Source organism: Sturnus vulgaris, chromosome 11, assembly GCF_052056855.1.
Source record: "Sturnus vulgaris isolate bStuVul1 chromosome 11, bStuVul1.hap1, whole genome shotgun sequence".
Lineage (NCBI taxonomy): Eukaryota > Metazoa > Chordata > Aves > Passeriformes > Sturnidae > Sturnus > Sturnus vulgaris.
The window spans coordinates 12711716-12732070 of record NC_142253.1 but is presented as its reverse complement, the minus strand read 5'-3'; the positions used below and the strand labels follow the sequence as shown (position 1 = coordinate 12732070).

The following is a 20355-nucleotide window of genomic DNA, read 5'->3' as shown; positions in this document are numbered from 1 at the left end:
TTGAAAGCACAAGAGCCAGACAGCAACCTCTGAGCAATCTTTTCTAATGTCTGTATTAAGAGAAATAATTATATTTGCTAAGACTTGGCAGCCAAATGTTCTTATAAAAGAACACCCAGACAGAAAAGCCAATTTTGACAAGCCTTACAGCTGACTGCAGAAGGACTTTCTCACAAATTACAATTCCCATCAACAGATCAGATGTAAATGATGAATGACAATGGACTGTTTCCATTTTTACTTGAGATCTGCTTTCTCAATGACCTTTTAAGTTTATTTTTTGTCTGTACAGGGTTTTTAAAATTATTTTTTCTTCATGTGAGAAATCTTTGTCTGACAAGGCTGTGGCAAAAATTGCATTAGCTTTAGTAAAGCCAGGAATTCCCCCCCTATGCAGGAAAACACAAAATTCTTTCTTCAAAATGAAGAGACTGTAGCACTCATGTGACACACTGTTCACATTGTTATAATGTCCCTTTGAAGTTTAAAAAAGCAAAGAGGAGGAGGGGATCACAAACACCTGGCTTTTATCTCTGACATAACTTCTCGATGGCTAAATTATGGTAGTTCTCAATATGACAAAGGTATGTGACAGCTAAAGAGGAGGTGTAAAATGCTTCTTTCATTATGCCAATATGCAACTGTGAAAAGAAATGTAACTACCTCATGCCAAATAACATTGCTCAATAAAACTTTACTCCACTAAAGAACAAATGCATTTGAAAAAGCATTTCTAATTCATGTAACTAAAATACCATAGAAATACAAAGAATAACTCCAAAAGGCAATATGAAAAAATATCTCTATTCTGCACATAGTTGTGATTTTTCAGATTGAAAGTTAACATTTTTATAGTTCATCTATATAGGACTAATATTTTAAAATCAGTTAGTTTTTTTCCTATTCACAATTATTAAAGGTGTCATAGAAAAAAAATTTAATTGTATTAATACATTTATTTAGTGAAAACATTGGTATTCAACAATATCCCAAATCTGTCAGGCTTTCTGCAAGGTGTTTGTAGAGGATGCAGAAAGCTAAACAGACTTTCCCAAGGAAAAGTAGAAATGGAAAAATATAAACAGAAGTAATGGATCAAAGAAATGCTTGTTAAAGACCCCTGCTGTAATTTGAAAGAAGAGAGTTCTATAAAATTCAATATATTGTACTCCAGTGTTTGTTGTTGAATTACCTGAATATCTTGACAATTCTGCTTAAAAAGACAGCTGTCTCTAAACTCCAAATACCAGTAATCTTCTATTTCTTCATGTGCAGCTATTATTCACCACCCTCTGAGAATCAAGAGACTACTAAATTGCAAAATATTTAATATGATATGTGGTTTCCCTTGTCTTTCATGTCCTAAACACAAACTTTTGATCACTCACTGGACCAAAAACTGTATCAGCTTCACCTGCACTAAGTACCTCAATCAGTAACAACTCATTAGCAACATTTTTAGTATCATGACTAAAATATTCTGAGTCAACAGTTCAGACAAGTAAAGGAATATTGGATAGACAAAATCTGTGCTCCTTAATGGTTCCATCAACCATCTGGGACACCTTGCACACAGCCTTTATTTCTTATGCCTCAGTTTCATTCAATATTTACTTACAATTCTATTCTTTAAGATACACTGTGATCTATTAATATAGCATGTTTTGTCAAGTTTGAAAGTTCTTAATTTAACATCATTTTAATTTTTTTTTTTTTATCACACAATGAAATTTGGCCCTGAATTTTTGTGCTGAATTTTGTCTCTCACACAAAAGCTTCTCAGAGCAAAGATGGGGTTATAATAAATATTCATCATCTCCAAGGTAGGACAAGATGATATGAAGGGGCTTTGCCTTCCTTGTCTTTCCAGTCTGTACACAAGGGAGTCTGTAAGTAATAATGTATAAGGCTATTACAGAATATTCATAATGAGAGATAAGTATAAATCTGGCTTATTAACAACCAACCAAAATCGTTCTGCTTAGACTTATTCAAGCAGAACTTCTGTTTCTGACCAGATGTATTAGTAACAGATTTCAAAATGATCTATGGAGAGTGACAAAAAGCAGCAGCAGCTCTCACTGATTACTTACCAGGTAAATACAAAACCAAATTCTGGAACTAGGTAGAAATCTGAGCTTGATGCAGACCATAAGAAGGTTTTTGAAAATCTTTTTATATTTTCATCCAGCCTATCAAGCTTTCAGCAAAAATGTTATAGCTTGTGAATAAGTTACAACTATAAGGAAGTATATGGAGGGAGTTTGCACAGAATTTAGGTAATTGGTTGTACTTTTAGAACCTATTTACTTTTTTTGCTTCTTTGTATATGGGAAAACAGCTTTCACTTGCAATAACTGGAAATAAAAAATCTATAGGTAACATTTTTAAGCAATGCCTAAATTGGAAAATCTATGCTAATACTAAGAGCCATTACACTTCTTTTATATTACAGGGTTAAACATCCTACATTCATCTTATATTGAAGGCAGCTACATAAATAGGGTCAGACATTTTATTGCAATTTCACTTTGTAGAACTGCAATCTAAATCACTGCTTTTGTCATTGATTATAATTTATGTAATATAGCGTGTTTAAATACATAATTTAGTAACATATTAGATGAGTTATAACTCAATGTAAAAGCTAAAAATGAGCTATATGTGGAATGCTATATTGGACAGTCATGTGCTGAAATACTAACATCTAATATAATGAGGTTATTGATGTAGAGTTGACATATAACTTGATTTGCTGATGCCCTACTGACTAACCTTTTGCAACTATATCTCAGTGTAAACCTGTGGTAATTATTGCTGGGTAGGGAGAGTTGGTTTAACTGAACTATTTCTTTTGATGCATGTGAATGCAATTGCCCCCTGGAGACTACAGGAGTCCTGCATGTGTGAGTTATTACGTTTTGAGGGGGAGAAAAGAAAGTTGTATCACATTAAATTTTTTCTGTTTCCTATTGTTGCAGTTTTGTTTTTTCCAACAGCAACATTCCTTTCCAGAGCCTTGCCATATATGCTCTTTTCAACTAACAAAACATATTAAAGCACAAAGTAGAAATAACTGATTTAATTGAAACATGAAGTATTTGTCAATAGTTACAGTTCACAGATTTCTAAATAACTGCAAGTCAGGAAGTGCAGGTTTTATTCCTGGCTAACTAAAGCCAGGGAATTAACATTGCATAGACAGTATTTAAAAACATTAAGTTTCTGACTTAACTGTAGAAAGTGAGAAAGATGAGAAAGTCACTATTCAACTGTCTGATATGGGATGGCCTACAAGTCTTTGTAATAAAGCAAAAAGTGTATTAAAAATTAGAAATAATATTCTATTACACTGTGTGCTTGCATAAAACCCAAAAAATTATAGATTGCGATATTTCTAAGAATAAAAATTATGTTATTTTGTACTTATGATGGAATGCACTAGTCAAAAGAAAGGATACAACTGCACAAACCAGTTTTGCTGATATTGCTTTGCCCACTACAACTTTTTTTCATATTATATGTGGTCAGATCAACACAGCACAGAACACTGTGGGACTTCTGTCAACCCACCACTTCTGACAACTCACCAATTATGACAAAAAAAAGGAAAAAGTTAAGAGGCTCTGATTCTAGTAGAAATTGATCTGCAAGTGAGATTTTCATATATTGTCTACAGGGACATTTTATAACAGAAGTGGTTTTGGCTTCTGGGGATTACACTGCACAATGAAAACAAATGTCACAGTAAATCCCCCCAAAAAACCCACTTCTGGTATTGATCCTCAGACCTACCAATCAACCTTCCTGCCCTCTGCAGATTCTAAAATACCTTTCTTCATCTGAAACCTTTTAGAAATACTTACTTCAACATAATCTTAAACTACTGGCTGAAGTTCAACACACGTTTCAGCAACACATATGGAATTTATCCACAGCACAAGGAACTTCCACAGGCCAAGGAAGGAAAATTCCTAACTGTCCATCCATGTTTACAGTCTCAATTTATATTTATATTATGTTGGAAATCTGAAGATAAGTACACTAGCTGTGTCTTCAATAGTCTTACATGTGTTTGAGTGGACTATCTTGAGACTTTTAAGTATGCATTTCTAATCTGGTAATAATTTTTTTAATACATTGCACTACAGCAACACAGGTTTACTCATTTTTTTCCTATTGCCCAGCCTCCACTCAAAGCTGTGGCGTTTTTATAGCTTCATTATCAATCAGTATAGAAAAGACTTTTGTTAAACATCTATTAAAAATTCATGTTCAGCTCCACGAAAATAACTTTTCTTTAAAATAATACATTTTTCCTAGATATTTACAAGAGAAAAAAAGTTCCCTGAATTGTGTGAAGCTTATAATATGCTATATATTTTGCTGATGGCTGGAGATTTTTGAGTTTGTAGTTAGTCCTACACTCTACCTTGGCAAAATGCACCTACAATTAGAGAGAAATGCTGAAGTACCCATGAACACACCAGTACTGCTCTCAGTTGTGCACTTTGCTAAGTACTCTCCATTTTCCAGTACATAGATCTTGCTTTATAAGGGTGAAACTAACTGATATGTACATGGACACTAATTTTCTTACAAATTGACTAAACTTCAGCTTAACCACTCAAAGAAACTATAGTTTAAAACATATATACAATAAGAGCATACTCTACCATATGCTAGTTTTAAAGTATTAAAATGAAGAGGATTGTGTTGATATGTTAGAGAAAACTGGCATAAAATATTGACTTTCACATTTCTTCATATGTTCATTCATTAACTTAATAGAATATATAGAGAGAACTTATCCAAAAATATTTCAAAAATTATTCACTTGCACTTGAAATCAATTCACTTGTTTAAAAGTATTTGCAACAGCTTGAACAAATATATCCATTCAGGGAAAAAAAAATAAAAGCAAACCAAAAAAAATAACAAAACCAAAGAATTTAATGTGAAACAAAATTGTTTCTGAAATTATTTCTGTATGGGCTGCAATACTAAAAAGAACGTCTATAACACAAGACTATCACAGTCTTGAATCTTAAATGTCAGATGCATCATTACACTTCTGCTTTAATCATACAAAAGCTATGGTAAAATTAAGTGTTTAACTCATCACAACCATAATAGAATTTTATTTCTATTCTGCATTTTCCCCAAACAAGGCCTTGAGTACTTTTAAAGGGAGAACTTAATTCTCACTATTGGCTACCCCACCTTCTGAATTTGTCCCTGTACTCGGTCCAACAAACATCTCACACAAGGACTGAAGGACTTTGGTGTAGCTGATGCTTATGCAGACTTAGAAGAAAAACAGCTTTTGTTTCAAAATATTCATATCTGATAGCAGAAATCTTAGGGAGAAGTAAGATCTTCACAAGCATTGCAGGCCATATCTGATCCTTCCTCTTGCCTCTGAATATATTTCACGAGTCTATCTACAACATATCTCATATGGGTGTTCTGATTGTTCATATTATTAAGAAAGGAAAATTGAGAGAGGTGACCTCATCCCCCTCATCCTCTACCCACAACAGAATTAGAGGTACTGAGTAATTCTGCAGTTCTACACATCACTTAGAGCACAACTTACAGTTCACACATGCACACTGTGGAAATCACAGGAGTGGTGTAAATAGGTAAAATCCCTACCTTACCTCTGTCTGCCACCTACAAAAATTACCAACCTTTTAAAGACAGAAATATAAAGAACCCTGAGAATTATTAAAGCTGTCCAAAAAGGTCAAGGTCTACCTTAGGACAGATGCTTCAATTAGAATTTACTTTTAATACAATAGCTCATTATTTTAACCTCTTAAAAGGTCGTGTTTTGTCACTGCATATGAATTTCAGCACTCCTAATACAAAGCTGTGTGTTTATGCAATGAATTCTCTCCTGCCTTGTGTCAGCTCCATTCACTAATGCCTGTCTGCATAGCAGTCAGGACTGCTTCCTCTGGCTCTGAACTGATTACATTGCTCTGTTCATTTTTGTTTGCAAGACTTCATCTCACTCCCTAGCTTCCTCTTTTTATTTATATTATAGCATCAAAGCTTTTGAGACAATGCAGTAGGAAATACACTGCATTAAGAGAAGTCATAGCAAATTCATAGTAATGTCAGATACACCCCTTGTTTAGGCCATGCTATTTTATAAGACACAGAAATAAGATACAGCAATGTGCAACGTCTTGGGTATATTTTGTATTTTTAGAGCTATTATGGAGTTGAAAATTATATGGTAAAGCACACAGTGACAAATAAAGAAATATATGCAGGGTTAAGGATTCATACTGACTAGCTGTGAAACCTCTTGGGAGCTATTTTCAGTGATTAAGATATCACAGATATTCACATGGCAAGAATCACAATGCAGTAATATTAACTAGCCAGTTGGGGTTTTTTTTCTCTTTTGACAAGACTTCCTCCTGATCATGTTTTAATCATTACCTAAGACTAAATTTCCAGCCAGTGCAGAGCTATTGGAAAACTGGAACTCTTGCCTTGCCTCACTACATCCCGTGAAAAAGCATGACTGACAAGCTGAACTCTGTTTAAAAAGTGAGGTATTTACACCTGGAAAATGTGCATGTGTACACAATCTGTTCCACAGTACTGCAGGCATAAACCATTGATCAAGCTGCCTGTATATGATATTTCAAATCAATGAGAACTACACATTGTCTCACTCAAAAACAATTTTGTTAGTGAAATATCTCTTTTCCGCATGTGGATTTCCAGCCAAAGAAAACCCAAGCCACCTCAAAGAGAATTGTGACAAATGACCCAAACTTTTAAAACTCAAGGAGAGTCAAAAACTTTGCCAGCAGATGAACTGGAAGAAAGGGGGAAACGCCCAGAAGCTGCAGATCAGGGCAGAGTAGGGTATTAAACATATTAACTTTTTTTCAGGTTCATCCCTACATTGTTTTTTGTGACACATATGTATTGCACAGTTTGCATAAAATTTCCACAAGGAAGAGTTTCTAGACTTAGATCATTTATTGATACATTACTTCTGTGAAAAGCATAATCAGACAAAAGTGTATATTCAATTCCCTTTGAGGCTATGTCATGAGACTTATGGGAATATTATTAGTGCAAGCCTCTTTTGCTTACTCTAGAGAAACAAAAAGACTTTGTTGTTGTTATTATAGCAGATTTGGAAATCAGAATCAAAACCAAATGCATTCAAGTTCTCAATGTTATGCAAATGTTTCCTTTCCCAATTCTACTGATGTACCAGCATTGCTGGAAGAAACATGTTCCACACAAGAATCAAGAAAAATTAATCTCAGAGAATAAACAAGTCTCACATCTCTAATGTTTCAAGATCCTGCAAAGAGGCTTGAAAAATTATGCACAAATCTATGACATATCTGTATATTTCTTAGCTCAGTGTTTCTCAAGAAGGTTTATCATTTTTAAGACAGACCAAAAAGAGAGAGAGAAATGAAGGCATGTTAGATACACCACTCTCAAAAAACTTCATGATAAAGTGTTCAAGGTCCAGCTCTCCTGCTGTGATGCTTTGTGTAATATATGACCATCATGTCTGGCAAGATTTGCACAGGTCTGCCCTTGATTTGTGTTAGGAAAAAACAGAAAACCTCACAACTATTCTTCATTCCCAAGAATTAATCTGGCTCCCTGATGTTTCCAATTTTACAGTGATCCAAAGAACTCCCCAAAACCACACCTGAAGCATCACTCACAATTACAGGTGGTAGCTGAGGGAGACCAAAGTGAATTCCCTCCCTAGGCATCCCAAAGCATTCTCCATCACAGCAGTGGCCCCGGAGTGCTGTGAGATGGAGCCACCAGAGACCCAAACTTGCCCTGCAAGCACTGACACTGACACACGGACCAGCTTTGAGAGGCTTTTACCTGAAAAGATTGTGAAAAGTGTCACCAATATACAAAATGCTACAAGCCTCAGGAACATCACATCCTATTGAAGCTTCCAAGAAACTACAGACTTGTGAACCTCTTCACAGCCATCAGAAAGCAGAGGAGCAGCTCAATGGGTTTGGCTTCAACCCCTGCAGGAGCTGTACAGAAAGGGCACCACTCGAAGGTTTGCCCTGGGCAGCCCCTGGATGGTCCATGGACAACCCTGCTCACTCTCTTATTTCATCTTTTCCACTACTTCTGCAAAAGGGACTGAGACTTGGCTGGAGTAAATGTAATTTGAGCAGTCTGACTGCTCTTCAATTCTCAGCTTAGCTTATCACAGCCAGCCAACAGCCAGCTTATCACAGCTAGCCAACAAATACAGTCATTACATCAGGCCAGAGAATTTTAGGATACACTTTTCCCCCAACAGCTCAATACATCATTCACAAATGTAACAAGTACACTGTAGACAAGCAGTGTGTGTTATAAATGCATATAAATGCAGGGTGTTTCCATTAAAAGCAGTATAAATTATTATGAACAGTAAGAAAATGTGGTCACGTTCCTATGGTTTACTAAGATGTTAATTAAACATTTATTGAAACACCAGCTAATATTGTTTTTAATTAGAAGATGCATAGTACTCCTAGAATTTTTTTCCAAGTATATAATGTATGTCACATCATTTGTCTCCCCCAAAGCACTGCCTCGTTTAAATCCTTAGATAACTGCCATAACTTTTTACACAACTCCATGAAGGAGGAAAGGTTTTCTCAAAAAATTATGAAAAAAATTTCCTTTCTGTACCAAGACTAATCGACTGGAGCTTTAGAATTTTTTTGGCTTTTCAACAAGTCAGTCACCTACTTATCAGATTCATATAACAAGACGTGATGCTCTCACATAGTATTTGTAATTACCTTACACATATAAAGAGAAAAATCAGCTGTACCAGTGAAAAACTTTAAATAAAAATACTTTCCCATCAGCAGAATAAATGTCCATCAGACTCATGTCACCTGCACTGTGACATGACTATTCAATGTCAGAGCATTTACTTTATTTGCAAGATTCACTACGGTGTTTTTGTAGAGCAACAAAACCTCGGAAGATCTTGCAACCCCAGGGAAACCTCAAGCTTCCATGCACTCTTCAGCATTAAGAAATGCTTGAGAAGAGATAAGCCAAGGAAATGGGGAAATCTTTGACAGAGGAAATACAGCAAACTGATAACACCAGCTGATTGTGTGTATGGCAGAGAAGGCAGGAATATCCCTACCAGCAATCCAGCAGCACAGACAGCCAAGGCTCCCTTTCTCCTGTTGTTCTTCCAGCTACTGGGAATGTAATACATTACCTAATATATATATTACTGAAAGTAATATGTTGAAGGGCATCATTTAAAATCGACATTTTAAGGCACAGTAACAAGAAATAACCATTCTTGGTTAACTGATTTTCAGAAACTGTTCCTGGTGTATAGGTGCATTCACAGAAAGTGAATGGAACAGAACTACACACCAGACAGGTGTTTTCTTTCCAAATTCAAGCCATTCAGCCACATCACCTCCATTTGCTAGACCCAATCTCATCTCATGAGTAGAAACCTCCAAGTATAGCAATTACATCAAGGATCCTGAGAATGGCTTCTATTCTCTAGTCATCATCCTACTGTAATAGATTTCAAAAATAATACTGAAAAATAAACTTAATTTATTATCTTTACTGAACCACTATAATTACAAGTAGCTGCTCAACACTGAAATTTAATTTTGATGCATCATATTGCCAGACCAAATCCTTCACAAGCTTTTTTTGCTCTATCCTGTGCAGTGGAATGCATGGTGATGCAATCAGTATGTAATGACCAAGGTTGTAAAGTAAACGTAATACTGCACAGATGCATAAATAATGTATCATTTCCTGAACTTGATTCTGACATAAAGCTTCACCAACACAGGCCTAAAGAGAGATGTGGTGTTAATTTTTCCATTTTGCATATAGGAATACATGAGAAATACAACCATATGAAGCATGAGAGGGTCAAATTCCATCCACTGGAAATTTTCCAGAAACATGTTATATTAACCAGATCAAGGCAAAATTGATATTTTGCACTGTAAATTGCCTATAAACACTGGGCATGGAGACATTGATGTTGTCAACAGAAATCAGCACTTCTCTTCGTGGTTTTTCACAGTCAGATCTCAGAGAATACTTTTTAAGTCAAGCATCAAATTTGTGGCCTTGAATATAAGTTCTCTGGTATGTAATGTATCACTTAAACAGATCAGTTTAAGAACATTCATTTCTCAACCACCAAACTCAGAAACTTACAAACTGTAGAAATTCTCCTGGAATAAGGCTCAAAGTCTATCTGAAATACAGAAGAGATATACTTGAACCTTTTCTTCCCAACTCGAAGAAAAAAAAACAGTTGCTGATGTAGCAACTTTGCAGAGGTGTTTAAATTCTATTGTTTTTTTTCTCACCCCAACTAGTAAATATTTCATGGATACAACCAAGGTGAGCAATGCATCTTCTGGTAGAAAAGGAAGGCACCATCAGCTCTTTGTGGGAACACATTCATTACACTCTGGAAGACACACACTGGAACAGAAGTGCATTTTCTTAGAAAGCTTTTAAAAAAAATGGAAAAATAAACTCACTTGTAAATGCTGGGAGTTGTCAGTCATATTGTCCTCTCGCCTACGAACTTCTTCCAACAGCTGTGCATTCTTCTTTTTCTCCAATTGCTGATTGTGCTTCAGATTGGCAACCTTCTTGTTTTGGTCCTTCATATGTCTAAGAATTACACACACACACACACACCCATTAGTGTTAATGACTGCAATCACTTCTTTTGCAATAGAGATTTATTTTGTGACTGCAACACAAGATATCAATTCTCCAACAGACACAAGTTTTCCAAGCATCAGTTCTAACATAAAAACTTCATCTTCTTTTCAAGATGGCACATCAAAGCAGCTTTCAATTATAGAGTGGTAAAGCAATTTATTTAGGCTTACAAGGTTTTCCCCTTTTTATTATTTCCTCTCAAAAATGCATACATATTCTGAGCTCTATGCAGAAAAATTGTTGAAAGAGGGAGATTATCCAACAATCCTTACACATTCTGCATTCAGGGACAATTTGAATAGGTGCTCCAAGTAGCATTCATTTCAAAGGAAGCAGAAGGTGAAGGTGATGACTAATGCATGCTGTGAAATTATATATTTTTTAAACCTGGACTACAAATACAGTGTTTAGGAGGATTAAAGTGTGATGGGGTAGAAGGCCAGGTCATAAATACGCCATGAAGAATAAAGGGTGCCTTTGCAAATAGCTTTGTCCTCAATAAAAACATTTCTATCATTTTTAACAATGGGACCTTTTTCTACAGAAGATAAACAACAAACAAATTTATGAGCCATTCCTAAGGAAATGAAACAATCTTTGGCAGCATTATATGCTTTCTTTTGTTAAGATTGTATTTTTAAAAATTAATTGTTTCAATTTTAATTATCTTTTATTGTGGAGGTTATTCATTAAGTTACCAGAAGCATTTCTGAGACTTAGCATACACCTTTTTAAGACAGAAGGCAAACTAATTTAGTCTGTCAGGTAATGAAAACATATCCTTGCAATAATACTTCCTACCTGCTTGAATTCCTAGATATTATTTTCCAGACTTTCTTTGACTTGGGGGAATTTGCTCTCTTTTATCTATAAAAAATAAGTCACGTGCAAATTCCTAATGAGATCTACTCACTAATCCTATTGTGGCAAATGAAGAGAATATTATTCAATGCCCAAAAAGATCACTGAAAATCCCTCCATTGCTTCCACATCAGAAGCAGTGAAAAAAGTTATAGAATACATTTCTTGCACAGATTTTATTATGCTAGAGAAACTGGGTCATTCAATATTTACTTCTATCACTGGTTTCTTTGCCCTAACAAGTTTTTTTCACTATTTATTTATGCTGAAAAATTAACAATTCATTTGCAATGTGCCATGGTATTAAAAATTCTTAAAAGGCACTTCATGTAAAAGTTCATAAGTACAGCACATTAGAGAAAATCCCATCAACTATAACTATAAACAAAGTACCATAAACTTGCCCAGGAAAAAAGCATGGATAACTAGTTCAAATATAGGTTATTTTCTTGCAACTCCAAGTGAAAATCAGTTCCCTGTCATGAATCTGTCTCATAATTGTAAGCACAGATTTACTCAGCGTAAAACCAAAACGAATATGGAAAAAAAAACCACTTCCACAACTTCATATATAAATGTATTTGGCTGAAATTTTGGTGGTGCAACACGGCTTTGTGCTGTTAAAACATAAATTGGCTTCCAATCTCATGTTGAGTAAATTATAAATTCATTTGCATTTAATCTCTGTAAGAAGTTCGATTTTATGCCAAGGCTAGCTGCTTCTTTCATCACCCCTCCCTCACCAACCTCCCATTTCAGCTTCTCCCTAATACCACACTGAGAAGTAGAACATGGTAAAGCTGCAAAGGAAAAACATCTGGTGCCTGTGATATGCAAAATCTTGAAGGGAAGGAAATTAAAGAAAGCTCTGTCATAGATTCTCTTTATTCCACAAATGGCTACACACCTATGGAAATGAAAAGAAAATGCTATAGTTAAAAAGCCTAGCTGAGGAATTTTTTTTTTAGGCCTGCATTAAAAGTACTGGAGGAGTTCAATGCAGCAAATCACTACAAAAATATATTTCCCACCAGCTTTTTTTTTCTTTCTTTTTAATAGCAAATATCAAATATAATCCTTGGTCAAGTAGAATTCTTGAGTTGCTTGCCCTGGTATGTTTTCATGTGGTTCTTCTGTTTCTAAGATGCTCTTGAATAAAATAGATTAGGATAAGTAAAAAATATGCATGAGAAATAAAAAAAATATTTGGAAACAGTACCCAGTCAGCATAAAATATCATATGCTATGACCATAGAGGATATATGATAAAATATCCACATAGCTTACTAACAACAATGCTGATATGCACAGTTAAGTCTACATTACTCTTTTTCATGAGGAATTAATTTCATTTGTTCTGCTATACTGCCTGAATTTAAAGCTCTAAGACCACAAAATTCATTAGACAATAAAATAAATAAAAGACTACTGCTTTAGACATAGGTCTTTAAAATCTGCAGTATATATTTTAGGGGTCTGGTCAGTAGAATTCCTCTTACCACCACAAGTTAATCATTTTCTGATAGTGTAATGGCCCCAGAGCAGGAAGATGAAATCCACAGCTCTCTCATTCTCCACACTGTTATGGTTTATTTTGAAGTCAGGCATCTATTCTCTTTCAGGGTTACTTTTATTATTTTAATCTATTCTCTTTTAGGTTAATTCTTTAACCCCTGAGCCAGACATTGCAGTCATCCTAAACTCGTTAAAACCCACCACTCTGCTGCATTTGTGATTTTATAAACTTCACAGAAGTGGAAAGCCAGGCTACAAACCAGTTCTGAAGCACTCAAATCCACAGTACACTGAAGTAGTGCCAACACTACACTTGGCTTAAAGAAATTATGTTCTGAGCTCATAAACATTTAAGAAACAAAGCAGACTAAAAAAGCAGCTTAGATGACTAACTCTCTGCACAGATGCTTAATCTTGGCCAACCATTAAAAAGTAGGATTGCTGACAGTTTTTCAGATAACAAATTTACATTTGTTTGTGTTCCTATGGTTAAAGCCAGTCAGCAACTGTTACAGAATATCTAGCAGCTTAGGAACAAAAAAGAATTCAGAGTGAAACTAAAGTGTCTTGAAAATAGAGCTAGAATATAAACATACTTTAAATTGTGTAAAATAAAAATATTTTTTTAAAAAGTTAAAAAATAAAATTAGTTTTGTTCTGTTGCAGAATTACAAATTAAAGGATGTTATCCTAGGCATCTCTTAAATCTTTTGATAATTCAATATTAGAGAAGCAGTATCCAGCAAACACTCCATGCCACATAAATACTAGATACCAATAATATTGACATTTAATAAAGAAGAGATGGACAATAGGAAAAAGAAAATATTCCAAATAAAATCTTATTATTTTAGTACACTAGACATTCTCTCATTCCTAAAGAAGAGAAAAAGATTATATAAAGTAACATAGTCCTCTAGAAGCTACCATACTACTCATTAAATTCAGGTTGTTATATCTAGATTAAGCCAATGCTCTTAAGTGAATATTGATTCACCTTAGATACTCCATAAAAATCAGCCTCTTCCTGAATCTTTCTGACCTGGGATAATTTTTTATAATCTTTCTCAATACACAGACTGTTCCACAGTAATTAATTTGCAGTTCGACTGAGCACTAGACTTAAAATCAAGTATCTAAATGACAGCAATGCCCACACCTCTGTTTTCCTCAGCAGCCAACAATTTTTCAAGAAAAGCATTCTCAGAATGCTGGAGTCAGACTGCAGCAGCTCTGACTTCTGTGCTGTTGAAGAACCATCATCTACAACTGAAATATTTATATTCACTTAGTGTATCACAGATCCAAGCAAGACAGGAAAAGACAAAACATTCTCAAACAAAAATTTAGCTTTATCTCATATGACATCCAGTCCAAAGGACTTGGAGCCCATCAATCTTCCTGGGCAATCAGCAAGATGCCCTTACCTCAAATGCACTTTTCATTCTATTTAATCTCTTAACTGAAATGTCTTTGCAGCAAACAGACACCAGCACCACAGAGACCCAGAGCAGCAGAAAGATAAACAGCAAAGCAGTAGCACCACTGAGCTCCTGCTGGTATGAATGTCACTGTAATGACTACACTTTAACCATGTTTGGGGCTTTTTCTTGTTCTGCAGTAGCACACAAATTGATCTCACAGGTCTAACTATAGGACATTTAATTCCTTCAGTTCAGCTTTTTAAGACAAATATTAAACACTAAGTTTCTGCATATATATGAGTAGCATTCAGATTTTATTTTACAGTAGCATGTGTTGTCTAACCTCCAATGCTTTCATCTCTGATAGCTATAGAAAAATCACACTATTTCATTAAATTCCCTGTTTTAATTAGCCACCTGGGTACCTTGGCCACAAAGCTGATAATGTCAGCCAAAAATAAGTGTTACATGTTAGTATAGCCTTTACTCTATTTCATAAAGGGTTTTTTTCCCCTCAAAGCATCCAAAAAATGCAGACATGCAAAATACTCCCAAGAGCAAAATCTGTAACATTTTCTAAAGGAGTATGTCTCTGCAATAATTTTAATCACTTTAAACAGCATTGCAATGGGACCAGCTGTCTGCAAGTCAATCAAAATACTCTCCAGTGTGCTAGGACGCTGTGCTCCTCAGCAAATAAAAGATTAAAAAAAAAAAAAAAAAACAGAGGGCAAAGAATGTTTTCAGGGAAACAAGCAAAAAAAAAAAAATCAACCCCAAGCCAAACCAACCAGATCTATTTTATGAAATACAATGTATTCAAAACAAGTAATTATATTAAAAAAAAATTCTCAAAAATAGGTTTTAAAATTCAATATAGTACACATTCTAAATAAACAAAAATCCCATTGTTCTAGGCAGGCACTGGTTAGAATATAACCATCATCATTACTTGAAATTATTATCTCTTTCTGCTTTATAAATAGTCCATACTTTTACAAAGAACTCATGTATGTGATCAATGAAACAAATCTTAACATTTTACTAGGCACTCCGGGTCTCAGCAGCTAGTCATGCAGAAGACCTGATCCTGTAAATCCCAACCATGTGAATGTCCATTCCAAATTACATTACTCCAGTAAGACTCAGTCGAAATATTCCCAGCAGTTCAGTTCTCACTGTCTCAAGAATGAGAATCTATGCAGGTGCTTCACTGAGTCAAGACTAAACCAGTATAAGGGTAATGCTTCAAAATTCAGGTCTAATTTCATTGAAATCCAAAAGCCAGAAGTTTATTAAGATATAAGCAAGTTAAGAATTGTTCCTGGCATTTTCATGGAGTACAAATGCATTTGCTACTATCTATCTATAAACCTGAAAAACAAAGCTGGGTTGGAATCTAAGGGACTTAAATCACCACAAGAGGTGTTAAGAGGGGTACTGACAGACACATTCCTGACACAAACAAGGACAATGTTTATTCACTTATAGCCCAGAGATGGATTTTTCTGTAGAAAATAGATATTATCATGATAAGAAAACCTCTACTTGTGAAAGGCTGAATTTTTAATATAACAAAGACAACAAATCTCAAACAAAAGCAATTTTGCTAAAAGAAAGCTTCGCTGCTGAATTTATTTAATAAGCTAGACTATAGACACTGTGTTTTATAATATGGTAATAGAAGAACTAATCAGTGACTTTCTGTGCTGTCATTTGCATTTAAAATTTTCACATTGGGATTTTTTTTCCAAACAAGATCATATAACCTAAAGAATTGTTAGTGTTCAAGACATCTCCTAAAATCTGCTGTCTCCTTATTCTTAGATTTTCTTATTTTTCTTTTGTTAACTAACAATTATCACACTGATAGCAAATTAAATACCTTAAATGAATAAACAAAAGCAACTGTCCCAACGTTTAAGAAACTAATTGTTCTATCAAATTTAAACATTAAAAGCAGAAATACTCCTACAGTCAAAGACCCTTTGAAAAGCTCACAGATTAATACAGACCACTACATAGGCATTGGGGTTTGAATGAAAACTTCTTAAGGGAGAAATAAATAACACATAAATAAGTACTCCTTGGTTTTGTTAAACATACTCTAAAGAAAACAAACAAATAAAATCAAGAATTGTTCACATGTCTATTGTCATAAAGGCCACATCACTTTGGAGGAATACTTCATCCCAAATCTCAAGGAACTCCTTTCTTTGCATATCTGACTAACTTATTGCCATCCTATAGAAAAAAATAAATCCTGTACATCCTGTCTCAGCATTGCCATTCTTTCCCTCATAATTCCAAAGCAGAAAATCTAGCAGACCTTATTCCTTTTCTCTTTAAAATAACTACATTTTCCTCTCTCTTCCCCACTGAAAAGTAACAGGAGCAAGACTTCAATTCCCTTTACAATTGCTTAAACTCCTAACCTGTGTGACAACATAACCTATAACCCCCCAAAATTTCACTTTTGCAATCGTGCTATTTGATCTTGTAACAAAAAAAACCAAAAAAACAAACAAAAAAACCCCAAACCAAACAAACAAACAAACAAAAAGTATCTATAGTGACATAATGGAAGTAGCTCAGCTGCTTTATCATGTGTATTATTTGGATGAGAAAGCAAGCTTGAGTCGATGGCCCCTGTAGAGACAGGAAAATGCTATCAGCCCATGGCTGGGTCTCCCCTCTTGCCAGGAAGGCTAACAGGACATTAAGACCCATTGGAAAGAAGCTTATGAAAACTGAGTAAAATTCTGGTGCCTTTTGAGCTAGAAAATTTGGAGGCAGGTAATTCTCTCTGATTAACCTTGGACAAACTGACTTTAGGTAATAAAGGTCACTATTTTCCACGTGCCTGAGAAAATACTATCACAAGAAATTAATCTTATCTCTGACTGAAGAAGAATACTTGCTCTTCTTTCTGCCATTCACCTGATGCTGAGACTATGACAAACTCCAAATCACAGTTCATCTGCTCATCAGAACTGGGAGGTACCCTCTGTGTTCTCTCCACATCTCTTTGATAGAAAGAAGTGGAAACAAAAAGACCAAGACAAAAACAGGACTAAAAAATCATCCAAACCAAGTAATATCAATTTAAAAATATCTTTTAAAAAATTTAATTCCTATATCTCTAATTCTCCAGTTGAATGCAAAAATGCCGTCATGCCCAGAATTAGCAGCTAAGATAAATGAATTTGAGTATATTCAATGTTTTCATTCCATTCCCAGCTCCTGTTACTGATAGGTTACACAGCTATTTCAGTTTCACCCAAAGGAGCAGGCTTGTAGCCCACGGAGACCTGTACGTCTAAAAAAACCCTTCTTCCCATCCCCTTACACTCTCCCCCTTTTAAAACTCATCATTTCAATTGCCTGAAGGCTGGCTTCAGGTTTCTTAATACTCATATTATGACAATTTTTCATTGAGACAATTATTTTGCCTCCAAATGCACCACAAAACAATACAATTGTCCTGGGACAACCGAGAACTCTGCCTGGTAGAAATAAAGCAAGTGTCACAGAAGTCACTGAAACATTTCTCACCTCAAAGGCAAAAATGTGGGAGGAAGGGTTTACCTAACACACACTCTGGGAAGTTTTCCAAAATCTTTATTTAAGAAGTGTTTAGTCTGACACAGTTCCCTCCAAAGCCCTGGAGAGATGCTAGAAATATCCAAGTGAGGATAATGCATGAATGAAAGAGACGTACTAAAATCCTGTTCCAAACTATGGTTCATGTCACTGTGTCTCAACACAGACCTGCACTGCAACCACAAAAACTCCAACCCAGTGCATTGCAGTGCTGCCTTCCTCAGCACATTCCTGCTGGATGACACTTCACATGAACATGTGTGAAATTCGTACCAGAAGACTCATCTGTCACACATCTCTCTCGTACACCCAGGATTGTTCTGCATTTTCTTATGATGTTCTTCTTTAAAAAAAAAAAAAAATAAAAGGCCTGCTGATGACAGCACACTAGATGAGAAGGATATTTGATCTGTTTTAATACTGCAATTGCTTGCTCAGCTATTTTATTAATTGAGACCATTAGCAATAACTGTATCCAGTTACTGGTTTGACTGCAACTGAACTGCAACTGAAGTTGCAGCTCTGCTACTGGTTCATCAGGTCCTTCCCAACTGTAGTCCAGAAAAGTTTTCTTTTCTGAAATACCAAACTAACAAAGCATCTCCACACAAACAAAAGAACAGGGGAAAAAAAAAGCTCCACCACCTCCTGAGTATTTCCAGTTTTTCTCTGCATCCAACTGCTCCACAGCATGTCCAGCCCAGCCTGACAGCAATCAGCATCACACCTCCTCTGCAGCACTCCTCGTTTCATTGCAATTTCCTTCTGGATCAAATCTTTTGACTGCAACTCCTGGCTCACCCTAGAAGTTCTCAGGATCAATCCAGCCATTATCATCCAATACATAAATCAAGCTTTCCATACTTTTGCAGTAACTTCTTCAGACCTCCAAATAAATCAGGTACACTTTGTATTCTCATTTAGACATAGAAACTTCCCCTTATTATAAACTCAGATCAGAGCACTGTCACGTTGCCCAGGCATGTTGCTCCTGCATTGTGAAAGCAAACAATGAGTGGAAGGAGTGGTTGGTTCCACCAACAGCCCAATTCCTAAATTTAGTGCCCCTGTCTCTCTTCAGTCACAGCTTTCTGGGGGCAAGCTGTGCTATCTCACAATGATTCTTCACTCCCACAGCCCTCCACCATGCACAGGGAATCCTGACAGCACTGAGCCCAGGCACTCACCAAGCTCCCCAGGGCGTGCTCTGGGGCTACTTTATGCACAGGGTCAAGAGTTAAGAAATCTGCCCTCTGCATCTTGCCCCTCAGGAAAACTAGTGCAGGCAGCAGGTCTGGAGAAGCATAAGAAATACTGATGTCTTGAACCAGTAATCATGAAATGGAAGAGTAACAGCTCCTGCTGTTCTCTCTTCCCCAACACAGAGTTGTGGTGTCACATCCAACCAAATCCAAAGTTGATATTTTTCCTTCAGCGAGGTAGAGCTTTTTCCTCCTCATATCCACTTCATTCCCCATAACCATCTACTTTACCGAGTATTTACCCTCCAAATCAAATCTCAAAAAAAGCAAATCACTGAGAAATTACAAAATATCCTTCCTTATTTAAATAATTCCTTTCTATTTTAACCTTTGCATGGCTTTCAGCAAACTGAAAGGGAAAGTACAAAACAATGCTGACAAGTTCAGTAGTGAGTGGGATGAAATTGAACGACAGTGCATCATCTTGTCCCAGGGCCCTGTTTGTATCTTTTTATTGTTCCTCACTATGATTTCTGCTTATTTTGGAATATAATGTTTTCCTTTTTGTCTCCCTTTAAGTAGAATACCAAAGAAATAAACTTTCTACTTTACTATTTCTTATAAAGTTAAATTTACAGAAGTCTAAAACCACACATAAAATCAGATAAATCTAAACAATCTCAAAATGTCATCTCTTTCAAAACGTTTAAATGCTAAAACAGTGGTTCTGCATATGTAGCAAACAGACTAAAAGAGAATGACATGTCAGCAATCTGCCTGTTATCCAATGTGACAACTGTGTTTCTCACTCAGAATAACCAGTCTCTCTGAAGAGTAATGTATATCACAGATTCTCTCAGTTTTCAGTAGTACACTATCTCAATTTCTCCAGGGAAGTTATCTTTGAACAACATATCACTCTGCCCTTGGAACCATCAACCTGACATTTGACAAAACTGTGGACGGCTTGTAGGTTAAATTTAAAACTC

General features: G+C 35.6%; 1 protein-coding gene across 17 annotated transcripts in view; it reads right to left on the bottom strand.

Moving 5' to 3' along the window:
• Positions 1-20355, bottom strand: part of ERC2 (ELKS/RAB6-interacting/CAST family member 2) — a 407597-nt gene that overhangs the window by 227218 nt on the left and 160024 nt on the right. For all 17 annotated transcript variants that reach the window (XR_015806058.1, XR_015806060.1, XR_015806062.1 and 14 more), the window contains one exon: positions 10572-10707. Coding sequence is in view for 1 of the 17 variants with exons in the window: in XM_088171529.1 (XP_088027655.1) it covers positions 10572-10707 (136 nt within the window). In the remaining 16 variants the exon portion in view is untranslated. The remainder of the gene's footprint in view (positions 1-10571; positions 10708-20355) is intronic.